At 38.1% G+C, this 23,986-nt stretch overlaps 1 protein-coding gene across 1 annotated transcript; it reads right to left on the minus strand.

Annotated features, from left to right (window-relative positions):
* Positions 1-2,089: 2,089 nt before the first annotated feature.
* Positions 2,090-23,700, minus strand: LOC106942531 (solute carrier family 12 member 9-like; the record flags this gene model as incomplete). The annotated part of the gene is made up of 5 exons (XM_015025843.1): positions 2,090-4,424; positions 4,604-4,750; positions 7,251-7,425; positions 13,023-13,215; positions 23,576-23,700. Coding segments are annotated over 5 exons (1,596 nt in total), but the record flags the coding sequence as incomplete, so codon positions are not given.
* Between the last annotated feature and the right edge of the window lie 286 nt (positions 23,701-23,986).

A 23,986-nucleotide genomic window follows, 5' to 3' on the forward strand; every position in this document is an offset into this window, starting at 1 on the left:
ATATTTCTTTTTCATTTCACTCCCATTCTTCCACTTTGTTTGGAATCTAAAGCAGGAGTTTTCCAAGGCTGCTCTCAGGTAAGAGGCTGTGTGTTACAACATGTATGTTTGTCCCTTTTCTTGTATCCTTGCAAGCAGGAGCAATGCAACATCCTTATGTGCCCCTGAGAACTGGAAATGAATGAGTGTTACGGCCTTGGCAGACCTTCCATGTAGCTCAAGGAAGTGAGTATGTCTTGGAAACCTAGAACAAAATCTATTTTTTCCTTCTTCCCTCGCAGATCTTATTTACCCTCCAAACTGCCTTTCTCCTTTACACCGCGAAAGAAACAACGTCCTCTTATAATCATTACCAAGTCAACGTTTGTTCCTCAGCACTTTCTCTTCTCATGCAGCTGTAATAAATTGGGGAGCCGTGGAGGATTTTGACATTTTCCAACAGTAAAGGTGGCGCGTCATGTAAATAACTGAAATCATTTAGAAATCGAGGAAGCTCCTTATTATGCTTCTCTGCATCCTCGCAGTGAGTCTTTGTTTGGTCCGTGGGCTTTGTTGTGATCATTGGCTTCATCGGACACTCCAGTGATGGTGTGGATGTATGGTATGACTGATTATTCTTATATATAAAGACCACTTTCCTGCCTGACAATTAATCTACCTTTATTTTACTGACCTGTTTAAAATCACACTATTAAAAAAAAAAAAAAAAAAAAAAAAAATCCTCCATATAAAAACTCTTGACTGTCAGTATGTGCTGTTGTGTCGTTTATTAAATGATTATTTTTGCAAATAACTTAGGATGTTTTTAACTGGATAAAATGTATGTTTTTAAGCCACAAATTGTAAACATTTGATGCTTTAAAATATATTCAACTATTTTTTTTTTGAGTTTGTGAAATGTGATGTTCATTTAAACAGAAATCATTGATCCATGAATTGCATACTGCAATACATTTAATTGTTTGGTGCTTAAAAAAAAGACTTTGGCATTATTTTACACTCATGCATTTGGATTGCATTATACTTCTGCAAACTAAATGCATATTGTGTTGTGATCTGACACCTTAATGTAAAATGCATCCAGAGATTAAGTTAAAGTTGGTTAATTTGAGAAATATTCATCAATAGTTTCATCTTAAATAGCATACTTGTTATATCATGTGTCTTAAATTATGATGCAAGATCAGACTCAAGTCTAAAATGATTTAATTTATGATTTATCGTTAAAGTTATCCGTTTTGTTGTAGGGCTACATTCAGTTATTTGACAGACAGTAAAGCCCATCTGTCTCCATTTGTTGACATTTTTAAAGTTGACTCAATTTGTTTGAAGACTTGCAGAAGTTATTTGTGGTTTGCCATCGAATCAGACAGAAATCATGGAAAATTGCGATTCCATGATTTCTGACTATTTTGTTTGATAAATTGTTGCAGAGGAGACACATCCTTAAATTCAGCAGTGTTTGTTTCTTTACTCTAAAGACCAGTGATAAAATGAGCATGAATATTTTGAAACAGTCCTGGTCTGTTCAGTCTAGGATGGATGCAGTTGCAACTTTTATTCCGATTATCATTGAATGTTCTTTCCTTGATTTGTATTGCACAAATGTTTCCTACGAAGCAAAAAAATAAAAAATAAAAACTAAAAAACTGCTAGACATGAAAGTCTACATTAAATTCCCTAAGCACAAACCTACATGGCTAGTTCCCCTGGGGTCTGGGGCCGTTCACTCCCTGATAAATGTCAGGCTTTCTCCTCCTATAGATACCAGTGGTTATTTGGGTTTATTTCTCCAATCTCGTTGTTCACCTCAGAACAGAGATGGAATCCATTTCTGTCTGCTTGGCAGTGAGGTAGACTGTAGGACAAGGTAATTTGGCTGGCTGGCACCCTCTTGTATCTCTCTGTCTGAGCTGCTGAGCAATCTCGGGGCTTATTTCTCAAGTTTACCTCGAACAAACAAGTGAGCAAAGGCACAAAAACTCCCAGTTCTCTGTACAGAGTGGCATAAACTGGTCTAAGGCTGTCAACACGCTCTGACTGGTTGCTGGGTTTGCTATTGGTTTTAAGAATCAACTGTGCAAGTGGAAAAAGGACAAAGATGTTTATTATTATTATTTTTTTTTTTTGCATCAACATGATCAACATCTTGGACAGTTTGGGCATAATTCAAGAGTAATACAAATACTAATTCCTTCAGGAAAGTGTGTCCAACTGAATTTATTGTTCTCCTTTAAAATGGAGAACAAAAACCCCAGACAAAGTATTTACTGTCCCAGTGGTTTAAAGAGGAGTGTAGTGTCCAAGCACAAACATATCAGTAGAAAAACAATGGAAGTAAAAAAATCACAAGGAAGCACATTTTGGAATGAGTTAAAAAAAAAAAAGCAAAGGTATGTCAGGTTAAGAGTGAAATCAGAGCATCAGGTTTTCTTTTCAGCAAAAACGTTTGGCTTCAAATGTGCTGAAGTCCTTGGGGAGCTGGTCTGATTTATGATTCAAAGGGGAAAGTTTATCAAACCATTGAGATTGTTGTTACAGATGCAACCGAGCGCATAACAAAGGAAGCATTATTGTCCAAGAATGCCGAGTTGTTCACATATGCAAGCTGACAGTAAGGCGGCATGTGGCTCCACGGCTCTGCCCTTACATACATTCAAATAAATCCTCCTTTGTCATAAAGAGTTTATGCAGAATTTACATAAACTCATTTTTAATGTTACAAGCACTTTAGGTAATGAGTGTGACTGCAGACATGAGCAGATATTTAAATTCATACGGGCAATTTAGCACAAGGCCGGTCAACCAACTTGGCCGCCGAGAGTAAACCGAAAGTGACAAGATTGTAGGAGATAATAAAAACAAATGGAGAGAATCTCTGTGATAGTTGGAACAGTTAGTGGAGCTGAAAAATGTCAAGTTTTCTTCTGAAGAGCTGCACACTGTGCAGTTTGGCTGAAGTGGGGGATAAAAGGAATAATGTCCTGAGATTCCACATATTATCATTTGGGAATAAAAAGAAAAGAGCACATTGTAGAAGCACCGCTGGTATTATTACCTGGAAAAGAAAAAGGAAATGACTGCTTTAAGCATTAAGATTGTGTAACTGCTGTTTCCCAGGTAAAAAAAAAAGGCACTTTTGGCCCAAGAACATGTGGAATGGTCATTTGGAGCAATGAAATCAGACTCTCGGCTGAGCTTAAAACTACAGTGAGGTTTCCCCAGAGGTTCCTTCTGGTACTTGATGAGCGTGCAAAGTTATTAAGAAGTTAGAAGACATATAAAAAGGAAATAGTTAAAAAAATAAAAGCATTATAAAGGCAGAGAAGGTGATGTCAGTGAGCTAGCAGTGATAATGGAGAGATCAACGCTGAGCTGTGGTCCACACCTTTAATGGGGACACTGCAGACTTCGCTCGCTGTCAGAGTGTAAGGCACCCTTCACTGAACGCGTCAGGAAGAGGAGAGCTCACAGGTCAGTGGTGATGACAGGCGTGACCCCATGGATGAGCAGAGTGGGTCCTAAATCCTGAGTAAGCAGGTCCAGCTGGTGTAAGTATGTGGCGTACCGCCGGGTGTCGGCTGGGGGGCGGGGCAGATACAGGAAACGCACGGCAGGGGGTGGCATGGCCTGATCCAGGATCAGCTTGTTGACAGCCGTGAGGTAGTCATCGGAGACGCGCGTGGCGTTGCTCGGGAAGCTGTTGGCGTAATCTTCTTCGCTCTCCTCCTCGATGGCTCTGGCCTCCATCTCCTCAGCGGTCGAGTCTGGAGACTTGGACGTCAGGTTCTTGTTGAATCCACTTTGCCGCTGCCAGTGTAGCACCACCACATGGTCCCAGGGTACGATTTCCACCTGAGCTTTAATTCTCAGATCTTTAAGGAGCTGACCAAGCTTGGCCTCCAGGCCCCTGACGCTTCGCCCCTCCTCCACGCACAGAAAGAGTCGCAGAGTAGCTTTGCGCCAGGCTTTCACCATGTTGAGGATGCATGCTAGCTGCAGCAGGAACAGTGAGCAGGTGTCGACGTAACTGCAGCTGTCCGGGCGCAGGAGGTTTACTGGCCAAACATCAACAAACACTTCTCCTTTTGACAGGATGGAGGGAGGCGTAAGGATCCGAGCTTTATCAAAGTCATTGAAATATCGAGCAAGAACCACATTCTTGAGCATCTTCATGGCATCAGAAATAACAGAGACGTACTCCTGGGCGCCTAAAACCTTCCCATCCCCAAATTCGCCATAATCTTGCCTGTCACTGGACCCCCGCAGGGAGGCAAAGCGATGCAGAGGGGGCTGCTCGAGGTCCTGAGAAGGACTGAAGGGATCTGTGGACTGGGTGGAAGACACCGACGACTCAATCAGCTTATCTTTTGGAAGACAGTCGTCATAGAAACCGAGGACCAAGGTGTTGGGACGCATCCCGCCTGCAAGAACAGGAGCAACAAGGAGAAACTAAACAATCAAATCGACTAGAAAAAGACATCATAATTATTCATCATGGCAGAATGCGAAACTAAGTCAGTCAATAACTTTAAACTCTCACACGACACAAACATGATGTGCAGCTGCAGCTACACACGGCGACACTGGCAGCAGTACTGACCAAGTCCTGAGATGAAGAGTAGATGCTGGACGCCATGACGGACAGAATCTGCCAGAGTCAGGTTGACAAAAGCTTTGATGTTCAGATGGTCTACCAGGGACAGCCAGGACTCATACTGAGCCTGCAAGGGGTCAGATGGTAAAGTGCCTGAACGAGAGAAAAACACACCAAAAAAACGGACATGTGAGAATCAGGTACGACAGTGAGGAGAGGAAAGGACAAGGTTTGTGTAAGTTTCAGTAACTTAAATGTAAAACAACTTAAAGAGCATACTGAGTTACACAACACTGGTACCGGCTGATGTTAGGGTTAGGGTTACCACATCTGTGTAAGTCAAATAAATGAAACTGGGCTGATAATAACATGTTTATTTATTTCCACCTTGTTGATGTTTGTTTCTGGAGACGGAAGGGAGAAAGTCTGATCATGTGGCAGTGGTAGCGATGCAGCGCAGGACTGTGGGGAGTTTGACTGAAGCAGAGAAGTGGAGCAGAAGTGAAGTGAAATATATATATAATTAATATTAGTAAATATCAGTTATAAATAGCAATATCAATACTGGATATCCATATTGGTCCAAATTTTCTTTGCTAATTCTAGACCTCATGGAAATGATAAAAAAAATCCTTGTGAACTCAAGTAACTTACCAAATGAATATCTAAAACAATATATATTCAACATCTCATTAACTAAAGATTGTGTTTTATCTCAGACATATATATCTTTTTAAATTATTAGGTCAAAAAGCTTGCTCGACATAAAGGGCTCATACAGTAGATGAACTTCAGAAGTAGTTTGAAATGTTGATGTTACGTCCTCTTTTTTTTTTGTTTGCAAGAAGGTGCATTTGCAGTACTTTTAGCAGAGAAGTGCTTTTTTCCACTTCACATTAGTAATTGCCTTACATTTTCATCTTTTGCTTACTTTGCAGCTAGATATTTTTACAGAAGGATGACCAGTTAATCTTACATACATACATGTTTATTTATTAGAGTTTATAAAAGCAGATGGATGAAACAAAATGTTTCCAGATCTGAATAAAATATAGATTTCTAGTGTGTATTAACCAAATAAACCCGAAGGTACCGGGATAGGAAGTGAAAAACTCCATAGCGGACATAAAATATGAGGCAGAGGGAGACGAAGATGTGAGACAAGATGTTGAGGGAGGGAAGAAAGAGAGACAAAGATCCAACTCCAGATGACGGCGCAGACAGAATGTTGGACAGAGCAAAGATGCAGAGAGACACAACAGGGAGGTGGGTAATCCATCACTCCCAAAAAAGCAAGTGTAGGTGCTTGGGAAAATTTCAAAGCCAGTGTCTTTGGGACTCTTAATGTGATTGTTGCAAATTATAGGTAAGTACTCTTCTCAGGTTTACACTAAATAGCTGCTAGACAAACTGAATAAACAGATTGTACAATTTTCCAGGAGTGTAATGAGAATGTCGGAACAAGAAATTCCTCTTTCCTGTTATTGCCTAAATGAATGGATTCATCAGAAGTGGTTCATCAGAACCAGACAAGGGCTCTTTTGTGGCAAATTAACATTTTGAACATCTTTTCCCGCTAACCAATACTTAAGAGAATTCAGATTGAGAAGATTTCATTCAGAGCGGCTTCCTTCTTCCCCTCTGCTCTACCCACAAACCCCTTACAAGTTCTCCAAAGACAAAGAAAAGGTCCAACAATGACCCTGCTACTTGAAATAATTCAGAACACTGCCGTCATGTGAGAGAAAGACGATTCTCCAGTGGTTCTCCAGTACATACAGCTCTCACAATAAGACAGTAGAGGGTCAGTCAATGTCATGAAGAAGCAGCAAGTATTCTAGTCAACGGTGTGTGATGAAAGGTGTGAAACTCTGCAATCCTTTTATTCAGAAATGCCACACACAGCTTAAAGGTGAGCTATTGTGCTTCCTTGAACAGGTTAGGATCGGTCTATGTGCTATGCAAAACATGTTCATTACATTTTCTGCATAAATTCATTTTTAGATAATGAGATGTCAGTCTCAGTTTTGCCTCTTGCTAGAATGAGCCGTTTTAGGATCTCTTGTCATTTTAAATCCAAATAAGCTGTTGCTGGCTACTCCCCCCCCATCTCAACGTTTACACTCGCGCATGAAATGGTTGCAAACAGATGGGCAATTATACATCTGAACATCTTTGAAAAGCATTAGTAGAGCTTCCTTCACAACCAACAAGAATGCAGCAAGTGGTTTGTGGATGATAAGTCAACAAAAAAAAAAAAAACAGTTGCCTTTTCCACCAGCCATTGTACAGCACATACAGCAGTAAAATCAGCTAATCAAACTTGTAGGAGCTCCACTTGGGTTGCTAGGTGATGGGCTCTTCTTCGGTGGGGTTGGTAAGTGAGGAGCAGTGTCTGTTCATTTGTGACGTTACATTCCAGAGGTTTTTGAAACAGACACCAAAAAACATCAACTTACTGTTAAAAACCAGCTGGGTGTTTTTTTTTTTTAAGCACCTGGGTTTGTTTGAGAAGCAGTAGTAACCCAAATGGAAGTACAAAGACATACAAAATGTGAATTTTACATAATATGTCCCGTTTAAATAGTCTTTACTTTGTTTAAGTCTGCTTTTCTCAGAGCAGAAAGTAGAAGTAGCTGGGGCATTTACTTACTGAGGTCTCCTAGCTGGACATGTCCCAGCACGTAGAGGCCACTCTTCTTGATGTCATTGATAAACGTGATGAGGCCCACGCTGCTGCGAGGGTTGGAAACCATGAGGAGGATCTGAGGTCTCCAGAACTTGATGTGGTCTTTCCTGACATCCAGCATTAGGAGGTATTTTCGTACCTGCAGCAGGAAAAAATGGGTTAGAAAATGATTTTTATCTCAACCAGCGTAATCCTAAATAATTAAATAAGTTAAGTGGTTTCAATCAAGGAGTTACTAAGCATATTGCATATGGTCATTGAATGACGTGTGCTTGGCTAATGATAATGATAGATAACTAGTGACTGATTTGTCAGTCATACGCATACAATTATTTTTATTTCCCATTTCAACATCTGTCTAATGCATGTCTAGTCTCTCTTGTATTTGTATTTGGTGTAAACACATTTTTTATTCAGCTAATATTTTTTTGCAGTTATGCGTTTTATTTTGGTAAAACATATTCAGAAATTTTACATGCGAGTCAAAGCCCTGGGAGAAGATATACGAGTCTCTTTAGCACCTTTTAACCTTTTACAAAGACTAAATTTATAAAAACCCACAGGTCCAGTTCAACATGAATTTGAAATAGCTGGAAGTTCAAAAAGCAGTAAGTGGCCCAGTTAGTCAAAAAATAAAACAAAACAAACAAAAAAAAACTAACAAATGTTAATGGATAATATGTTAAAATTTGTGATGTGACAAATCTAAGACAGAATGTCATGTAAGTATACATTTCTGAAAAAAGAACAACAAAAACTGAAATATAAAACTTTACTATACATCACTTTATCATTAAGCTTTTAGTATTTAGAAAATTACAGATGTCAAAAAGTTCAGACTAATCCAGACATGGAAAATGGCCAAATAATCTACTTTTCCAAACTATATGAACTCTGATCAGGATGCTTAATTTTGGAGGAGAATCAATTAACTATTTAGGAACTATATCCATGTGGGATTAAATACTAAAACCAAAATCTAAAATGAATTTATGCCAATCTTGGGAAGCCTGTTGCTTTATTTGAAGCTGCATTATAAAAGAGTGACTCTGGGAGAAAAGTCCAGCTGAATGAGAATTTGATCCTACTAGGGACTTCTGACCCTTTTGAGTGCTGCTAATAAAACCTGAAGTTACTGGAAAATTGTGGAGAGTTTCATTTCTCAGAAGAAACCAGCAGAGAGGTGATGTGAACAAAGACAACTTGGGATGAGTCATCCAGTTATCTCGCATTTTAGATGAGTGGGACGGGGAGACAGCCTCAAGTCCTTCCCGCCAATTAAAGAGCTCAAACTTTTTTGGCCGGAGGAAACCTCTACACAGGAAGTACACCACGTGAAAGGGAAGAAAAAAAAACACTTGAAAATGATTTTATTATGGAAACACATTCAGGGTATGTTTTATTGGCTTGTGGTGGTGCTGGAACTTTGTAAAAAAAAAAAAAAATGTTTTTGAGCTGAAGCTTCAATTTAGGATTCAGCCTGAAAAAACAGACAAGAAATCATTCCGATAATGTCTAAGCAATGCAAGTTCAGCTCAATCTCCTGAAACTGCAAGTTAATGTGTGTCCACGTGACTATCAATCAAAAACCAAGATACAAACACCATTATTACTATCATAATCTCCCCAACTGTAAAAGACAAAAAGACAAGGTCCCAGAAGCAAAGTCTGACTGTCTCCACTAAGCTAATCATCTGTCTCCCTTTATCTCTGTTTCCCTGTCTTCTCATCCATCAGACTATCATCATTTCACTGCTGCTTCTATCTCATCCATCACTTAGTTTTTCAATCATTCATCCCCTGCTTATATTCTGCTCCCACCTTCTCTCCCTGTGATACAATCAGCACTTCTTGCCTCCGTTTTGTCTTTTTATTCTCTCCTAAAAACAGCTGTCGACCGCCTACTATCTAGTTGCCTTTCTTTGTTGTTATGTACTAATGTGCTTTTCATCCCCGTCTCAATGTCACACCGCTGGCACTCCCATACACCGGCTACTGCTGGAGGGTGCAACTGTATGCATGTGGCACAGTATACGTGCACAGATGGGGTCTTTAGCTCAGCCTATCATTTGTATTATTTTTATCAAAATGGGCTTCTTGCTAGAGGCGGGTTTAGAACCCACTTCCACTGAATGATGAGAAGTGGGGGCGGTGAAATGAGAAGGCCCATTTGTAAAATGAATATAAGAAGATGTTAAGACGTACATTTAAAGTTCATAGAAATGATTAATTACCTAACAAGCACATTAGACCCAATACAGGAGCCATATTTACGTTGTGTAGTCAGGGTGCTAAATGAATGCCACATAATGTAGCTTATCTCAACATGCCTTAAAACAGCTAATAACTGCTATTTGTTACTGTCTGCGGGTTGAGACCAACACTGACCAGAAAACTGGTGTCTTTTAATACCGAGGTTTTGGTCGAGTGGAGCCAGGATATGAAGGAGGGGTCTTTGAAGTTCATAAGGAACTTCACAGTTTCCACTTATGATCAATAATTTATTGCCTGTTGATAAAAGTGGCTGCCCATCCTGAATTTGGTTTGGTTTGAGATTTCTCCCTAATAAAGTTATTCCTCTTTAATGACTTGCTGACCTTTCCTCCCGAATGGGGGGAATAGTATTGAAATTAAGGTTTGAATCCAAAGTTTCCTTTGGAATTTTTTTATTTTTTATTTTTATCAGAGATGTACTAAATCAAAGGTCATCCAGTGATAAAAACAGAATCATTTTTAGCTTGGTTGATTGGTTGGAAACCCAAATATTAGATACTTTCTAATTAGTAAAGACAATCCATCAAAATTAAACCTGGGCTGCTACTAACAATTATTTTAGTAATTACTCTATCAATTATTCTGGCAATTAATCTAAAAAAACAAATATTGGCACATTAAGAAGAATTTTAATTTAACCCATTAGCCTTTGTTCATACAATATTAGAAATAAATTAAAAGATTCAAATAAATGATTAAATTCCTATAAAAAAAAACAAACAGTTCATTTTATAGACATGGTATTACTATTTTGCATGTTTGATTGTAGCAAACGATGCATCTGCAGCTAAATAAAATACTTCTAATCAATATATAAAAAGTTCTCTTAAAACAGCTTCACGGCCAGGAGTCTAATTTTACTACATTCAATACGACCCATTAAACTGCTCAGCTGCTGCTGTTACATGGTGGCAAAAAGACGTCCGTCTTTGTCTTGTCTGCATGTCTGAAGCCATGCAGGTGGTCAAACAGACAGCTCTGCCTGACTGTGTGATTTTATAGAATACCAAAAACAAAAGGAGCGTGAGCAGCTTTGTATGAACAGCACACGATTTTGTCATGTTTTGTTTTGATTGAACTGATTCCATGTGGACAAATGTTCCATTTACAGTGGGAGCAACAATCAAACACGGAGATCCCAATCAGAGGTCAGAGTTAAAGTCTGCACACTGATTTGTTCCATTAATCAAGAGGAAACTAGTTTTTCTTTACTGCCACCACCTATGATCCATACAATCACTGTTCTCCATTGTTACTCCAAGGTATATGTTAACTCTACTTCAAGCTTGTTTAAAATCCACAATAAACAGAAAAAAAAAATGTTTCTTAGATTCTCAAAGAACAAACTGACCGCTTTTCTTCACTTTCTTCTTCTACTGCTCTCCAGTTTTTGTTATTTGTTGCCATTTCGACTGTTAACTTTATATTGTCTGTCAGAAGCTGCACCTGGTCTAATGTTCTGGTTGGCTGTCTTGCTTTTTCTGGAGGAAGGCATCGGCTGAGATAATGCTGCCAACAATTAAACATTCTCCCTCTCCAACTATTTTCATTAACATAGAAAGTTCCCTTCTATCAGTTGTTCTGTTTCTTTTTTGAGCTTTCTGCTCTGTCTTCTGAAACCCCCAGTCGGTTGTGGCAGATGGCAGCTTGCTCTGAGCCAGGTTCTGCTGCGTTTCCTTAATCAGAAAACTTTTTAAAGTAATTTGAAAAACAAACGGAGCTCAATGCGCCGTTTGATAACGAGGATCAATTGGGAATGTATGGGTGGTTCAACTAAACTGAGCTATCTCTGTGGCTACGCTGCCTTTGATTTAAGCTGGTGTCTCCAACCTGCTGCTCTTTGGACCCTCCACAATGACTCTTGTTAAAGAACCAACTAATGAAGCTTTAATAACAAATACATGTTTTAGGAGTTTCTTTTATAGAATACAGTAATTGCAGTTGATTTCCAAAACAGAATGACAATTAAATTACCAGAAACATTTTTCAAGACTTATTTTTAAGAGTCGTTTGGTTGGGATGTATGTGCTTTTTCCATCACTTTCCTCAACATCCCAAAATAAAATGTTTCCATCCCTCTTTGGAAAAGTTTCATATTTTTGAAACATAATAGAAATAAAATAGTTGTTTTTATGCTGACAGAGAACTTACTGAACACTTTTCTCCACTCCCTTGTCATTACTGTCTTTTCTTTCCATTTATATTGTTGTAATTATAAGAATAAAAAATACTTCTGGACCCATGACTTCTGGTTGTGTTTCTCTCAGGTCTGAGCTGGTCAAGGGAAGGGGCTGCTAATGCTAACAGAGGTCCTGTTAAAGGTTTCTTCTTGCTTAAAGGTAGTTGTTCTCCTACAGTCTAAATCTAGTTTGATAAGAATTAAAGTGCATGGAAGAAAGAGTCGAAACAATCAAACCTTGAAAACCTTAACTGATTGCTGTCTTACAAGCTGCTAAAGCTGGATATATTGCACCTATACTGAATTATCTGGAGTGAATTTGATTCTGTATTTTAATATGAAGGGGATCTGTGCAACTGATTAAGATGGATTTCACTGTGAAAGACCAGAAATACTGACCAGAAAAATGTAATAAGCCTTAAAAAGTGACTGCACTTTCATGATTTTAATTTATTTCTCTCCATCTATACCTGATAATGAGTAATTTAACATGTATCCATCTATTAAATTTGTTCGGCTGAACAAAGTTTGTTGTTGGGGCTAATGTGTCAACCTTTGGAGGGAGGGGTTGTGAGAAGTACAGAAAAAGAAAATCGTGTTAGGAAAAGCACAATAACTTAAGTAACTGTAATAATGTTCTGTCTCTTGACAAGCTGCTGGAAAACCCAGCCAACTTCCCCCCTCCCTGCCTGTAACCCCCCGCCTGCAGCATTGGCAACGGCTCCCCTCGGCTGCAGGCCCTTCTGACAACATTGGCCCCTCTTCTTGAAAACAGGCAACAGAGGACACGGCGAGCTGAATGATGGAGAGCGTGTGTTTGTGCCATAAATGTAGAGAGCTTTACTGAGGGAATAGATGCAGATGTGTGTGTTTGTGTGTTTTTCCGTCTGGTAAGCCTGATATAAACTTGATAGATGCCGGCTGTAGGAATGACAAGCCTTAATGTGTATGGTAGAGAAAAATAAAAAAAGCATAGGGAGAACGCGTGTGTGTACTTCTGCTAAATGTAAAACGATTGGGAGGGGAAGCAGAGAGCAGTCAGTGCGAGACCGCATGCATGTGCGTGCGTGTGTGTGTGTGTATATACGGGCATCTATAAAACTGATAGAACGATTGCTTGGCAGAGGTACAGGATCGTGTAAAGCGGAGGGGATGAGATTTTAGTTGCTATAGAAATGACAAGCAGTATTGAGAGCATGTCCGCATGAGTATGTGTGTGTGTGTGTGTGTGTGTGTGTGTGTGTGTGTGTGTGTGTGTGTGTGTGTGTGTGTGTTAGTCAGACCTGGGGGAAAATGAGAGCCTCGCTGATGTATCCCCAGCTGGACGTGGGGCTGAGGTAGTGAATCAGCAGGAGGAGGAGCAGCATGAAGGCAATGCTAGCTGAGGCGTAGATGGCGTTGATGAGGAACATCATGATGGCACAACCGACGATGCCCAGTATGCACGTATGCCAGGTGAAGTAACGAAACGTGGGCCTGAGAGGGAAATAAGAGGGATGGAGGTAAATCTCACAGTAGAAGTTGCAGAAAATTGAAAATGAACAAACAGGAGGGTAGAAATGCCAGCCTGTGATATTTGAGAATATCTGCATGAAGAAGAGCACAGTGGGAAAAAAAAAAAACTAAACAAAAAACTTCCATTTTAGAGACTTTTTTCAATACAAAATACCCCAGAGGATATTTATGTCCCTGGTCTCCAAATTAATCCAGGTGTTTTCATTTAGAATTTAATTATTTGATAAGTATGTTTTGGATGAAATTTCAGCAATTCATCTTGTTTTTGTTTCAGACACAGGAATAAGAAGTGAACCATCACTTGCCAGCTGTAATGCACTTTAATATGCTCCCCTTAGTAAATGAGATTTAATTACAGGAACAAACTTTTGTCCTTGTGCTTTATATAGTAATTTCTCAAAAAACAAAAAACATTTTAATTAAATAAAGTAGACGTTTAATGGGACATCTTAAATAGAGGTGCACCAAGACATCAGTCGATGACCGGAGCAAGACAATTTACAGCACGGCCTGTCCTGTTGGGTGAAAGACCTGTTGGACAAATGACCAACATCTTTTGGATGCAGTCGTTTAATTACTAAATATTTTTGTAGATATGCATGACGATGCACATTAAAGCCAAGTAGGTAATATATGAGAGTTGATAGCTGGATGTGGACATAAGGGAAATCAGAGGGGAACTTGTGTGGGCTCCAGACTGTCAATATTTAGACACATTTTGTTACCAGTTTCAGAACTTGGAAATATGGCCTGATGTTTTATTTTAAATTATTTTATTTGTTTTTTTAACTCTCCAAAATATTAGGTGCAAACAACACAAGGGAGCAAATATCTATGAGGAAAGGAGCATCATAGTTTACCCTACAGAAATGTAGCTGTATCATTATTTACCATTAATATATTTTTTTTTTCACATTTAGAAAACTTTTACCCAGGCAGCATAATATTACGGAAACATGAAATTGCAATTTTGTTTAATATCTCAATGAAACGGCCCAGATCAGCTTCACTACTCTTCTCCACATCACGCCAAGCCCCCACAGCTCTTCCTAAGCTTTATGATCTTGGTCGCTAAGAGGTTAGATTCCTTTTTTATTGACTTAGGATCAAAACAAATGTGGCATTAATGCGAAGACAAGATCAATTAAACCCAAAGCGATGCAGATAATTAGCCACTGCTTGTAGCTTTCTTAGCGTTTGTGTGCAGAAGCCTATAATTATGAAAACAAAGCTCTGTTGATCTCACATTCTAGATGGAGGTGTGAGATACACATTGGACAGAAACTGAACATTTTTACTGAATCATGTAATTGACCCCAATTTCCCTGCAGCACCTGAAGGCGTGTAGACGAACGGCGGTAAAAATGGAAGGAGCTTTAATTACACACCTCAACTGAAACATGGTGGGTGCTTCCTCCACAGATCAATACACATTTTTTTAACTAAGAGGCAAAAATGAACAATCAATAAACATGAAACTGAAGCAATGCGTAGCTCTCAGCAGAGAAGAGAGAACACAAAGATGTTAAAATAGTTGGAGCGTGAAGGGATTGACAGATGAGACCAATGAAAACCTGGGTGGATCTGAATTTATAAACCTGAAAATGGATATTTTGAAAGCTCACAGATGGTGAAAGGTAATTTCTTGTAATGGGCTTGAAACAAACTCCCTCTGTAGACCAGACAGTAATTGTACCCCAACATCATCATATTCCAGGCAAGTCCAGATTAAAATATCGGAACAAGGACTGAAGAAGTACTGCAAAGAAAATCCAGTATCGTATGCAGAAACCTTTTATGATAGACACACATTGTGATAAAGCATTGGTTTATAAAATTTAGAAGATTAATGAGAAAGGATGTTCCTCCCTTATGATAAAAAAACAAAAAAACATAGGAGAGTCCACTGGCCTTTTAAGTCATGCTTCAATTGACCAATAAAGTTCAGTGATCACAGAAGGTCATTCAAGGACGTTGTAGTTAAAGTTTCTCAACTGAGATACCCAATGCCAGATGAGGCTGTAGCATCAGGTTACTGTCCAACATCTTGTAAACAACATTCAGCCACAACTGTCCATTAATCAAAGATGAATAATTACATTTACTGACAAATTCGGTTGGTGACAAATGAGACCAAAATAAAATGTGTTTACTTGATCAATCATCCACATCCCTGCTTATGAGGTGAAAGCTGATAAATTTTGTCCAATAGTCTGATGTATGAATCAATTGCACAATACTGGCATTTCCTTTGGGCTCAGTTGTATTTGGTGTTTAGCAGAAATTAAAGACAGTAAATCAAAATGTTAAGGATTGGGGGGAAAACGGCCAATAGCAAATAAGTGCTGCTTTTGGCTCATGGCCTAATTGTCCTGAAGACAATTTGGTCATGTGTGTTTCATTAATAGCCTAAATTAGCTGTACATTAACCTTCATAGGATGACAGCAATGGACAATGGCAATGTCAGAAAAAGTTCAGCAAAGAAATAGTTCTCTCTACCTATATAGTATGTCTTATTTAACATGCAATAAGAATTATAAACATTGACTGGCATTTGATTGCCTTACAGTTCACCTACATGAGCTGGACAATACATCAATTCTCAATAAAGACAAAAATGAGCAACAAGAAAATGGGAAAAGACTGTTTGCCATTTTGAGTAGTATAATATTTCAGGGTCCATGAATTCAAATGCATCTTGCAAATATTGTGTTTGGCCAATCAGATGAACTTTCAATTGTATTTAGGCTCACAATTGATTTGAATCAGAATAAACAAGATAATACATTTCAGAGAGAGAGTGCTTACGGTTAATTGTTGTGATAAAAATGTTGGACAATCACAATCCCCATCATTATTGCAATATTCAGTCATAACTTGGAATTTCATGCTTTCTGAATATGCAACACTGGGAGAAACACTAAGGCATTATTTACTTTCCATTAACATTGTACCTGTTAAAAAAAACTATTTCTAGAATGTATAAAGGAAAACTTTATACAGGGCTTCACTTTGGCAGGAATTTTAGCCCATCCTTCTTTGTTCTGGCTGTTGAACAACAGTCTTGAAACTTTATTTTTATTTCCCCTTGACTTGATCACTTAACACAAGCGTTGGCCACCATTTTCCAATCTCCCCTATCCGTCCCATCTGAGAGTGGAATTAATTACAGTAAAAGCCTGCCCACCTGGTCAACCATCCCCCACTCATCCTTTTAGTCTCTGCAGGAACTGTTGCTGCTGATCAGAAGGGCTCCACTTAGCCACCTCCCCATCTCCCATCTTGCTTGCTCTCCAGCGACTGATGTCACTTAGCTGACACAGCAAAATCACCCTAGACGAAAAAACTTGCCACAGACCAAGTCCTTGGAGATATAAAAAGGAGGAGCAGCTAAGACGGAGAGTGGAGAGCTAGCTTGCAGCCAAAGGAATACGTCATATCAGAAGGAAAAGTGGGGACAGACACACATCCAGGGGAAGGCTGCCAGGAGATGCCACATTCTATAAGTGAGGGGTCTGGGTGTGTGAGACATTACGTCAGGCTGCCTCTAACATCAGGGAGGGACCAGCTTAGACCGATTCGACCTTAAGAAATCTGTACTTAATTGATATTGGATCAACCCGGTAAATGACAACTATTTCTCCTCATTAAGGTTGTATGAAGGGGAGTGTGACTTAAAGCTGGAGTTTACTTTCAAGTTTGGATGTGGCAAAAGTAAAGATTCTCTCAAGTGTTGTATTTAAAGTGCCTGGGGAAGTTTAGCTAAGATTTCAAGTTGTGAACCTATTAATGACTAAATTTCAGAGGGCTTTTCTCAGTACAACTTATTAAAGTACAGCCTGAAGGTTCATGAACCGTCAAGGACCCAAACCTGAAAAAAAAAAAATTATTAAAGGAAGCAGTTTAATGGTCATTTTGAAATTTCAAGTATGGCATTAATCACAGTTTCTTGTGAGCCAGAAAAGAGAAAAAAGGTAATCAATGACAACTGAAGGGAGAAAAATAAAAAAAGCCATTTCACCTCAAAATGTGGGTATTTCAGATTTTATAAAGTGGCCTTTTGTTGAGACTGACAGTATTTGAAGATGAGTGAAACCATTTCTGTAGCCATTACCTTTAAAACTAATCTCCCTTTAATCAGGATGAAAGTTGTGTCCAGTTTAAAAGTGTTGGATTTTGAGTTTTCAGTTTGAAATAAAACAATAAGAAACAAGAATGCCAACTGAAGTCAGAGATAGGTCTAGTATCTCTGTCACAGAAGTCACTCAAACCAAATTTCAACATCTAATATGGCTGCTGCACATAGAAAACAAAGTGTGTCCAAATTCAGGGGTTGCATACTTCGAAGGCCAATTACGTCACTGAATGAACGCTGTCTAAATCTGAAGATTAATACAAATACGATTCAAATCTAATTATATTCATATTTAGCGGTATAAACATTTAAAATTCAAAGAAGTTGTGTGGTTTGGCTTTTCTCATTGATGTAGATATGTTTTTAATACAATTTTTAATAAATAAAACAAACTGAAAACCAGACAATCCATACATAAAATTAAAAACAACAAACAATAGCAGGTATGTTTTTCAGGTCTGACTATGTAAAGCTATATAAAGAACATTTATTCTCAATTTGTCAAGTCTCTCTCAGACATTGCTATTTGCCTGTCTCAAGGTCACAGCATTTGTTTTTTTTATTATTATTTTTTTTTTGGTTTCAGCAAATATCCTGACACTTGTGTATTAAATCTTGGCCAGTGACTGTGTGATACAGTGTGTATTTGTGTTTTTCATTGTGAATATTCAAGTGGGTTTGAGTCTGCTTTCCAAGTGGCCACAGAAGCAGGACATAAAGCACCCTCTGAGCAACACTTCCTGTAGCTGGAACCACCAGTGATAAAGATGCAGCCAATACCAGTCACTGTACACAAGACACACTCCCAAAAGATAAAAATACAAACATTCTTAAGATGAGAACGTTCAACCACACACTTCTCGGAAAAAAAGAAAATTTGACTGATGACAGACAAAACACTCTCCAAAGTTACCGCTCTCTTGTTGGAAACACACATACACACACAGACACACTTAACAAGCAGGCATCTTTTCCGCTACATCATAATTTCAGCCTCTTCCCTCCCCTACACAGCAGCAAATTCAAGGGAAAGGGAAATATTTCTGCTAAATTAGTTATGCTAATTACAGAGCAGCTCTCAGGGGGAGAGAAAGCGCTAAATGGCTTTTAATTCTTTTCGCCTGGAAAGAGATGTGGGAAAGCGCCAGACAGAGAACAGAGAGAAAAGAGCACACACCAAAAATGTGAGGAGAAAAAAAGAAAAATTAAACCAATAAACACAAACAACTGGCATTAAAATTAGTCTGGTGGCACAGCAACAGTGAACTAACTGAATTAACAACTCAGGGGAGAAGGCCCAAAATAGGCAGGCGTCCAGACAACAAGTCTTCTTATCGGCTCTGGGAGCCCCGGGGCCCCTGGCCAACAGGGAGGGGACAGTAGAAAAAGTTAGAGAGCTAACTTTGTGTCAGGCTTTGCCAGCGGTCACATACTGATAATGAGGCCTGAGCCGATAGTACACAGTTCTGTACATCCAAAGCACCAAAGCAAATGTTGGCTTTATCTTCTCATACTAACTTAGAAGGCTTTATTCTCTCATACTAACTTAAAAGTTAGTATGAGAGAAAACTCATACTAACTTCTGTTGGAGAAAATTATTATTTCCTGGCAGTCTGGCTCTGATCGTTTGTGATAACAGAAGTTACTCTAACTTTGGAGACAAAAGCAAAATCTTTGAACTTCCCAGAAAAACCAATCAAATATTTCAAGTGTAAATGCATGGGTGTTTGTTTTTTATAAAGATGGGTAGATAACAGGGAAGGTTTTCTCTTCAATACAGAATAAACAACGCATTTCACGACTGTGCACTAATACTGAGGAGGTCCTAATGACAGAACAGTATTGAAAATGTCGCTTCTGGGCTTTACAAAGGAAACAAAAAGTTGCAGAAATCTCAAACTGTATTTTAAAATCTGCAATGTTGAAGTAAAAGCAGTTGAAATTCATGCACCAATAGAAAACTCAGAATCAGATGCTAACAGCTAATACTTAGCCAGTAGCAGTATACTCACTTGCAAAAAAGATGAATGCACATTAAAAATACCTTAAATACTGAACTGCAGAGCTATATAAAAAGAGTAAAGGGCAAATTGAGTGAATATATAGTACTTTTTAAGTCATACCGACTACTTAAATAGATTTACACCACAGCAACATTCGCCCCCAATAACTCAAACTCACTAGTGTTGTCACCTTGAGAGAGAAAGCAGACTAGTATAAATAATGCTTTTATTTACTTGTTGCTCTTTTTGCAGTGTAACTTTTAATAGTATGCTCCTCAAAATGATCGCTGATTTTGTTCCAAAATAAAGTGTACAATATTCTTCCTCAACATTCGATCAATTCTTAATAGATTATTAAATGTGAATACATAGATAAGGGGTGTAGCTTGACTAACTGTACAAATCATAGTTAATAATAAATGTCCTTTCTTCATTACATTTACAGATTCAGACCAGACATTTTACTTGGGGGGCCCCTCTGGTGGCCCCAATTCTGGCCTCCAAGTGCCGCTTCTTTTAAACACTTTTTTGACCTTTTAGTTTTGTATTATTCATGATGTTTATGGAGTGTTGTAGGAATTTATAATTCATACAAGAAAACATTTTTCTATTAGAACATAAAGGAAGATAGAAAGAAAGTGTCATAAACACAAACGCATTTAAAAATGAACAATTAAAATATTATTTGGCTTCTATGGGAAATTTCATGAATAAATACTAAGTACAGCAGTCAGAACAGATTACTTGATACAGATGATGACAGCAATCAGTACAGTCTCTCTTTTGTTGTGAAAAGCATTGTTAAAAGAGAAAAAAAGATTAACAAAATAAAATCCACAGTTTGCACTACTGTTTTACAACCAGCACACACCAAAGTATCCAAGATTTTTAAAAACTTGTGACAAACAACTTCTACAATTGGGACTAAAGCATGACTGTGGATGAATAGGATTCTTTTTGAGCAAAGTAAGGGAGGTAACTGTTTAAATCCTAGACAATGATGAGCAAAAATCCATGTATAATGAGCCTCAAAGGACAGACCAGTGACTCCTGTGCTGATATTACCAGACGTGGAAATCTGACAATGAGAATAATTAGGCTCATGAACCATCCATTACATATGACCAGATTTATAGGTCATTTCTTTGTTCAGTGACAGTCATTCTGACATGTTATTTTGTTAGTGTAAGGACTGAAACCATTGTTATTAGGCCATTCGTGCGTATTCAATGCTCCAGCCCTGCTTCACTGCTTGAGGTATACATCAGAATAAGGCATTTACTGAACTGTCAGCCTAGTTTATTCATGCAGAACCGGCATGGCTGTACTTTCACTAATCCAATAAAAAATTTTGACAATGCACCTGAACTGCCATTTCATCATGAAATAATTCAAAAGAGCCAGACAAAATTGCTTCTGCTGCATTACACCACTGGATGCTCCTACAGTTGTGCAATGTAAATATGACCACCTTTAGTATGCAGGCACACAAGTAATAAAGCACAGTGGGAGGCAGAGACACAAAAATCTATTCATTTTTCATGTTCAACATGGTTTAAAGATATATCTTCAGAAGTTGGTTATTTCATTTAGCATTTGCCCTGGAAGCTGAGAGCAAAACAGATCGTTTTTTTTTTTTAATAGCTTTTAAGAAAATAGACACTGCAGGAGAAATTGTGTAGCAGTTTTGGACCAGACTTCTGAAAGGAATATTGCAATAACTAATCAAAAGTGATGAGCTTCTTTATATTGGCCAAGTGGCAATGTTTACTTTAGAAAAAAAAAACACAACATATCCAAAAAATATTATCTTAGTTAATGGGTATATTTGGCATCCTTTTTTCTCAGAAGTTAATTAAGCCAGGAGGTGGCATTGGAAACATCTTACAGGTGAGTCTTTCCCTTCAGGTAAGTTAATTAAAAAAAAAAAAGAAGAAAATAATTAAAAAGCAAAAGGTCACAAAATCAGCAGGATGGATCCATCAGTTGTAGAAGTTGGCTTTATTCCACTAGTCGAGTTTCCATTGACTAAAATTAGAGTTACAAAAATAAATTTGCTTACTAACTAAACACGCCCATTGCACTAGAATGACAGTTTTTCAGTTCAATCCAAATTTGTGTGTCTTGCAAAATTGCAATAGAATTACGTTTTTGCATCAGGCTAATTTACATACAGCAGCAAAGCTCCTATTTGTAGGCATTTGCCTCTTTGGACATTGCACAGCTAATTCCACCAGAGGTCTCAGAGCATAAAAAGTTGAGCTTGTTATTTAAAAGTACTGTATTCATAACTCTTTTGTAAAACTGGCAGCTACAATTTCCCAAAAAAGCTGCATATGTAGTCACTCCCAAGTATAAGGATATTGCCACATCAATGTCTGAGTAAGATACCGACATTTCCTCTGATAGCATACATCTTACATATCTGATTTAAGTGTTTACATCCTTCGCCACTATGATTTTTAATAACTTATCATTTTAACAAGCTTATTCACGTGGGATTTTAATTCCATTTTTTTATTTAATGGAAAAACTACAATTGTGAAATTGTGTTTTTTTTTCTGTCATTAGCAGAATCCTGAAAAAGTTTTGTGCATTTATAATGGGAACACAGCTTCTGTAGACGGTGATAACATAAAAGGTGTTGATGCAACTGAAGATAATGAGAGAAATAAACATCTTGAAAACTGTAAAGATACAAATGGAGCTCCAGACCAGATGGACCAACATGAACACCATGCGTTCATGTTGGTCCATAATACTTTTAGCACATTAGTATTGTGCTAAAAGTTCACAATACCACTGAATAATTAACGACCAATCAATTTGTGATCATATGATACCTCTGGTTGGGAAGATCATAACATCATAACATCAAGGCTCTGTTGGAGGGTCTATCAGCTAAACGTGGTGACATGTTACTGCACATTGAATCAATAAGCTTTATGTAATTTTTGGGATAAAACCTATTAGTTTATAAAATAACACTAAATAGATGCTTGACCTCACATATTTTTTAACTTAACAGTCGTCACTTGGAAGCTGAGTCATCTGAAAATTTTCACTGACATGGTAAGTTCTTTCAGTTTATTAAAAGCTTATTTAAGCATGTGTGAAACATTTTGTAGTATAAGATGCTCATTTTAAAGTTGTAAGTAAAAAGTACATGTGAAAATACATAAACAGAATCAATGAATGTTTGTTGTAATGTTTTCTATATGGGTAAATTATTATTTCTGTCAAGAATCGTCACAATTTGATCAGAAAATCTCTTCACGGGTATTAATAATAATTGATAATCACTATTATTGAGTATGACTCATGTAGCTTGTTGCTATTCTAGATGTTTGTATTTAGTAAGTACTACCTTCGTGTTGTTTAGGATCCTTTAAGCATCTCCCCACTTCAAGAAGATCATTTGAGCTGCAGCCTGCTGATGTGTCTGCGATAACAGAAGCTTAAGTGTCGTTAACATGCACTGCAACTCATTTCTGAGTATTGCCGCAGAAGAATATCTAACTCTTAAACCAGCACTGGATGCAATCTGTCAGAACAATAAAGCAACATGTGATGTTTATACTATTTCATTCCTCCATTGCAAATAAAACTCAAGTGGTTTAAATATTTCCTGCAAGAAGAAGCCGCCTCTGGATAAACCTTATGCTTACTGAATTGAGGAGGATATTTTCTGCACAACAACATCAGCAGCTGACAGGGAGATGTGAAATGACTCATAAAAAGGTGTGTAGTGAATCAAATTCCAAACTCTGGCTGTGCCGTAATATCATCCAGTCACATAAACCTCCACCATGTCCACAGGTAATCTGAGCGATGCAAGAGAATATTATCAGCGAGCTCTTATAAATCAGGATCACTGCAAGTGACCAAGGAATACGAATTCACTTGTACACACAAAGACTGTAAAGCTTAATCTCTGAGCATCGCCACGCGTCATTACCCCCACATCTAGCTCAGGCCTCACCCTCAGTCGGTTTATTGTTAGTCCCTATTCTCCATTGGGCTGTAAGCACTGGTCAGTTTTATGTTTTTTAATTAGTATACCATCACTGTAGCAGCATCCAGCAAGCAAACAACCTCTCCCACACACAGATAAAATAAAATGTCAGAATAAGAAAAAAAAAAAAAAACAAATTGGGGTGTGTGCCTGTTATGTATGGGTACCTGAAATTAGGTGCAGAAGCCCATTCCAGGGCGAGACAAGCCAAGTCCACGGCGGCATACACCAGTAGGAAGAAAATGGTCACAATGCTGGCGATGGTGTTGAGCTTTCCTGCAAACAGCACCAGCTACAGAGAAAGGAAGGACAAAACAACATTGGAGGGAAAAATCAGGAAGGGAGGATTAACATTCAGGAACAGAAACATCATTTCCATGTTAAAATAAAATACAAACATTTAGCGTTAAATTTTATGTGGGACTGGAGTGAAAAAGTCATTATGTTAATCACTTTGAAGGATGTTTAAAAGCATGCTAAAATTTACCTCTGAATATTTATTGAAATGCTTCTTTTTTTTTTTTTACTTTGACCAAATAAAATAAGAAATGTGAATTTTTTTTAGCAGTTTTATAAAC

Source organism: Poecilia latipinna, unplaced genomic scaffold (assembly GCF_001443285.1).
Source record: "Poecilia latipinna isolate Pla-1442-1.1 unplaced genomic scaffold, P_latipinna-1.0 Scaffold4354, whole genome shotgun sequence".
Classification (NCBI taxonomy): Eukaryota; Metazoa; Chordata; class Actinopteri; order Cyprinodontiformes; family Poeciliidae; genus Poecilia; species Poecilia latipinna.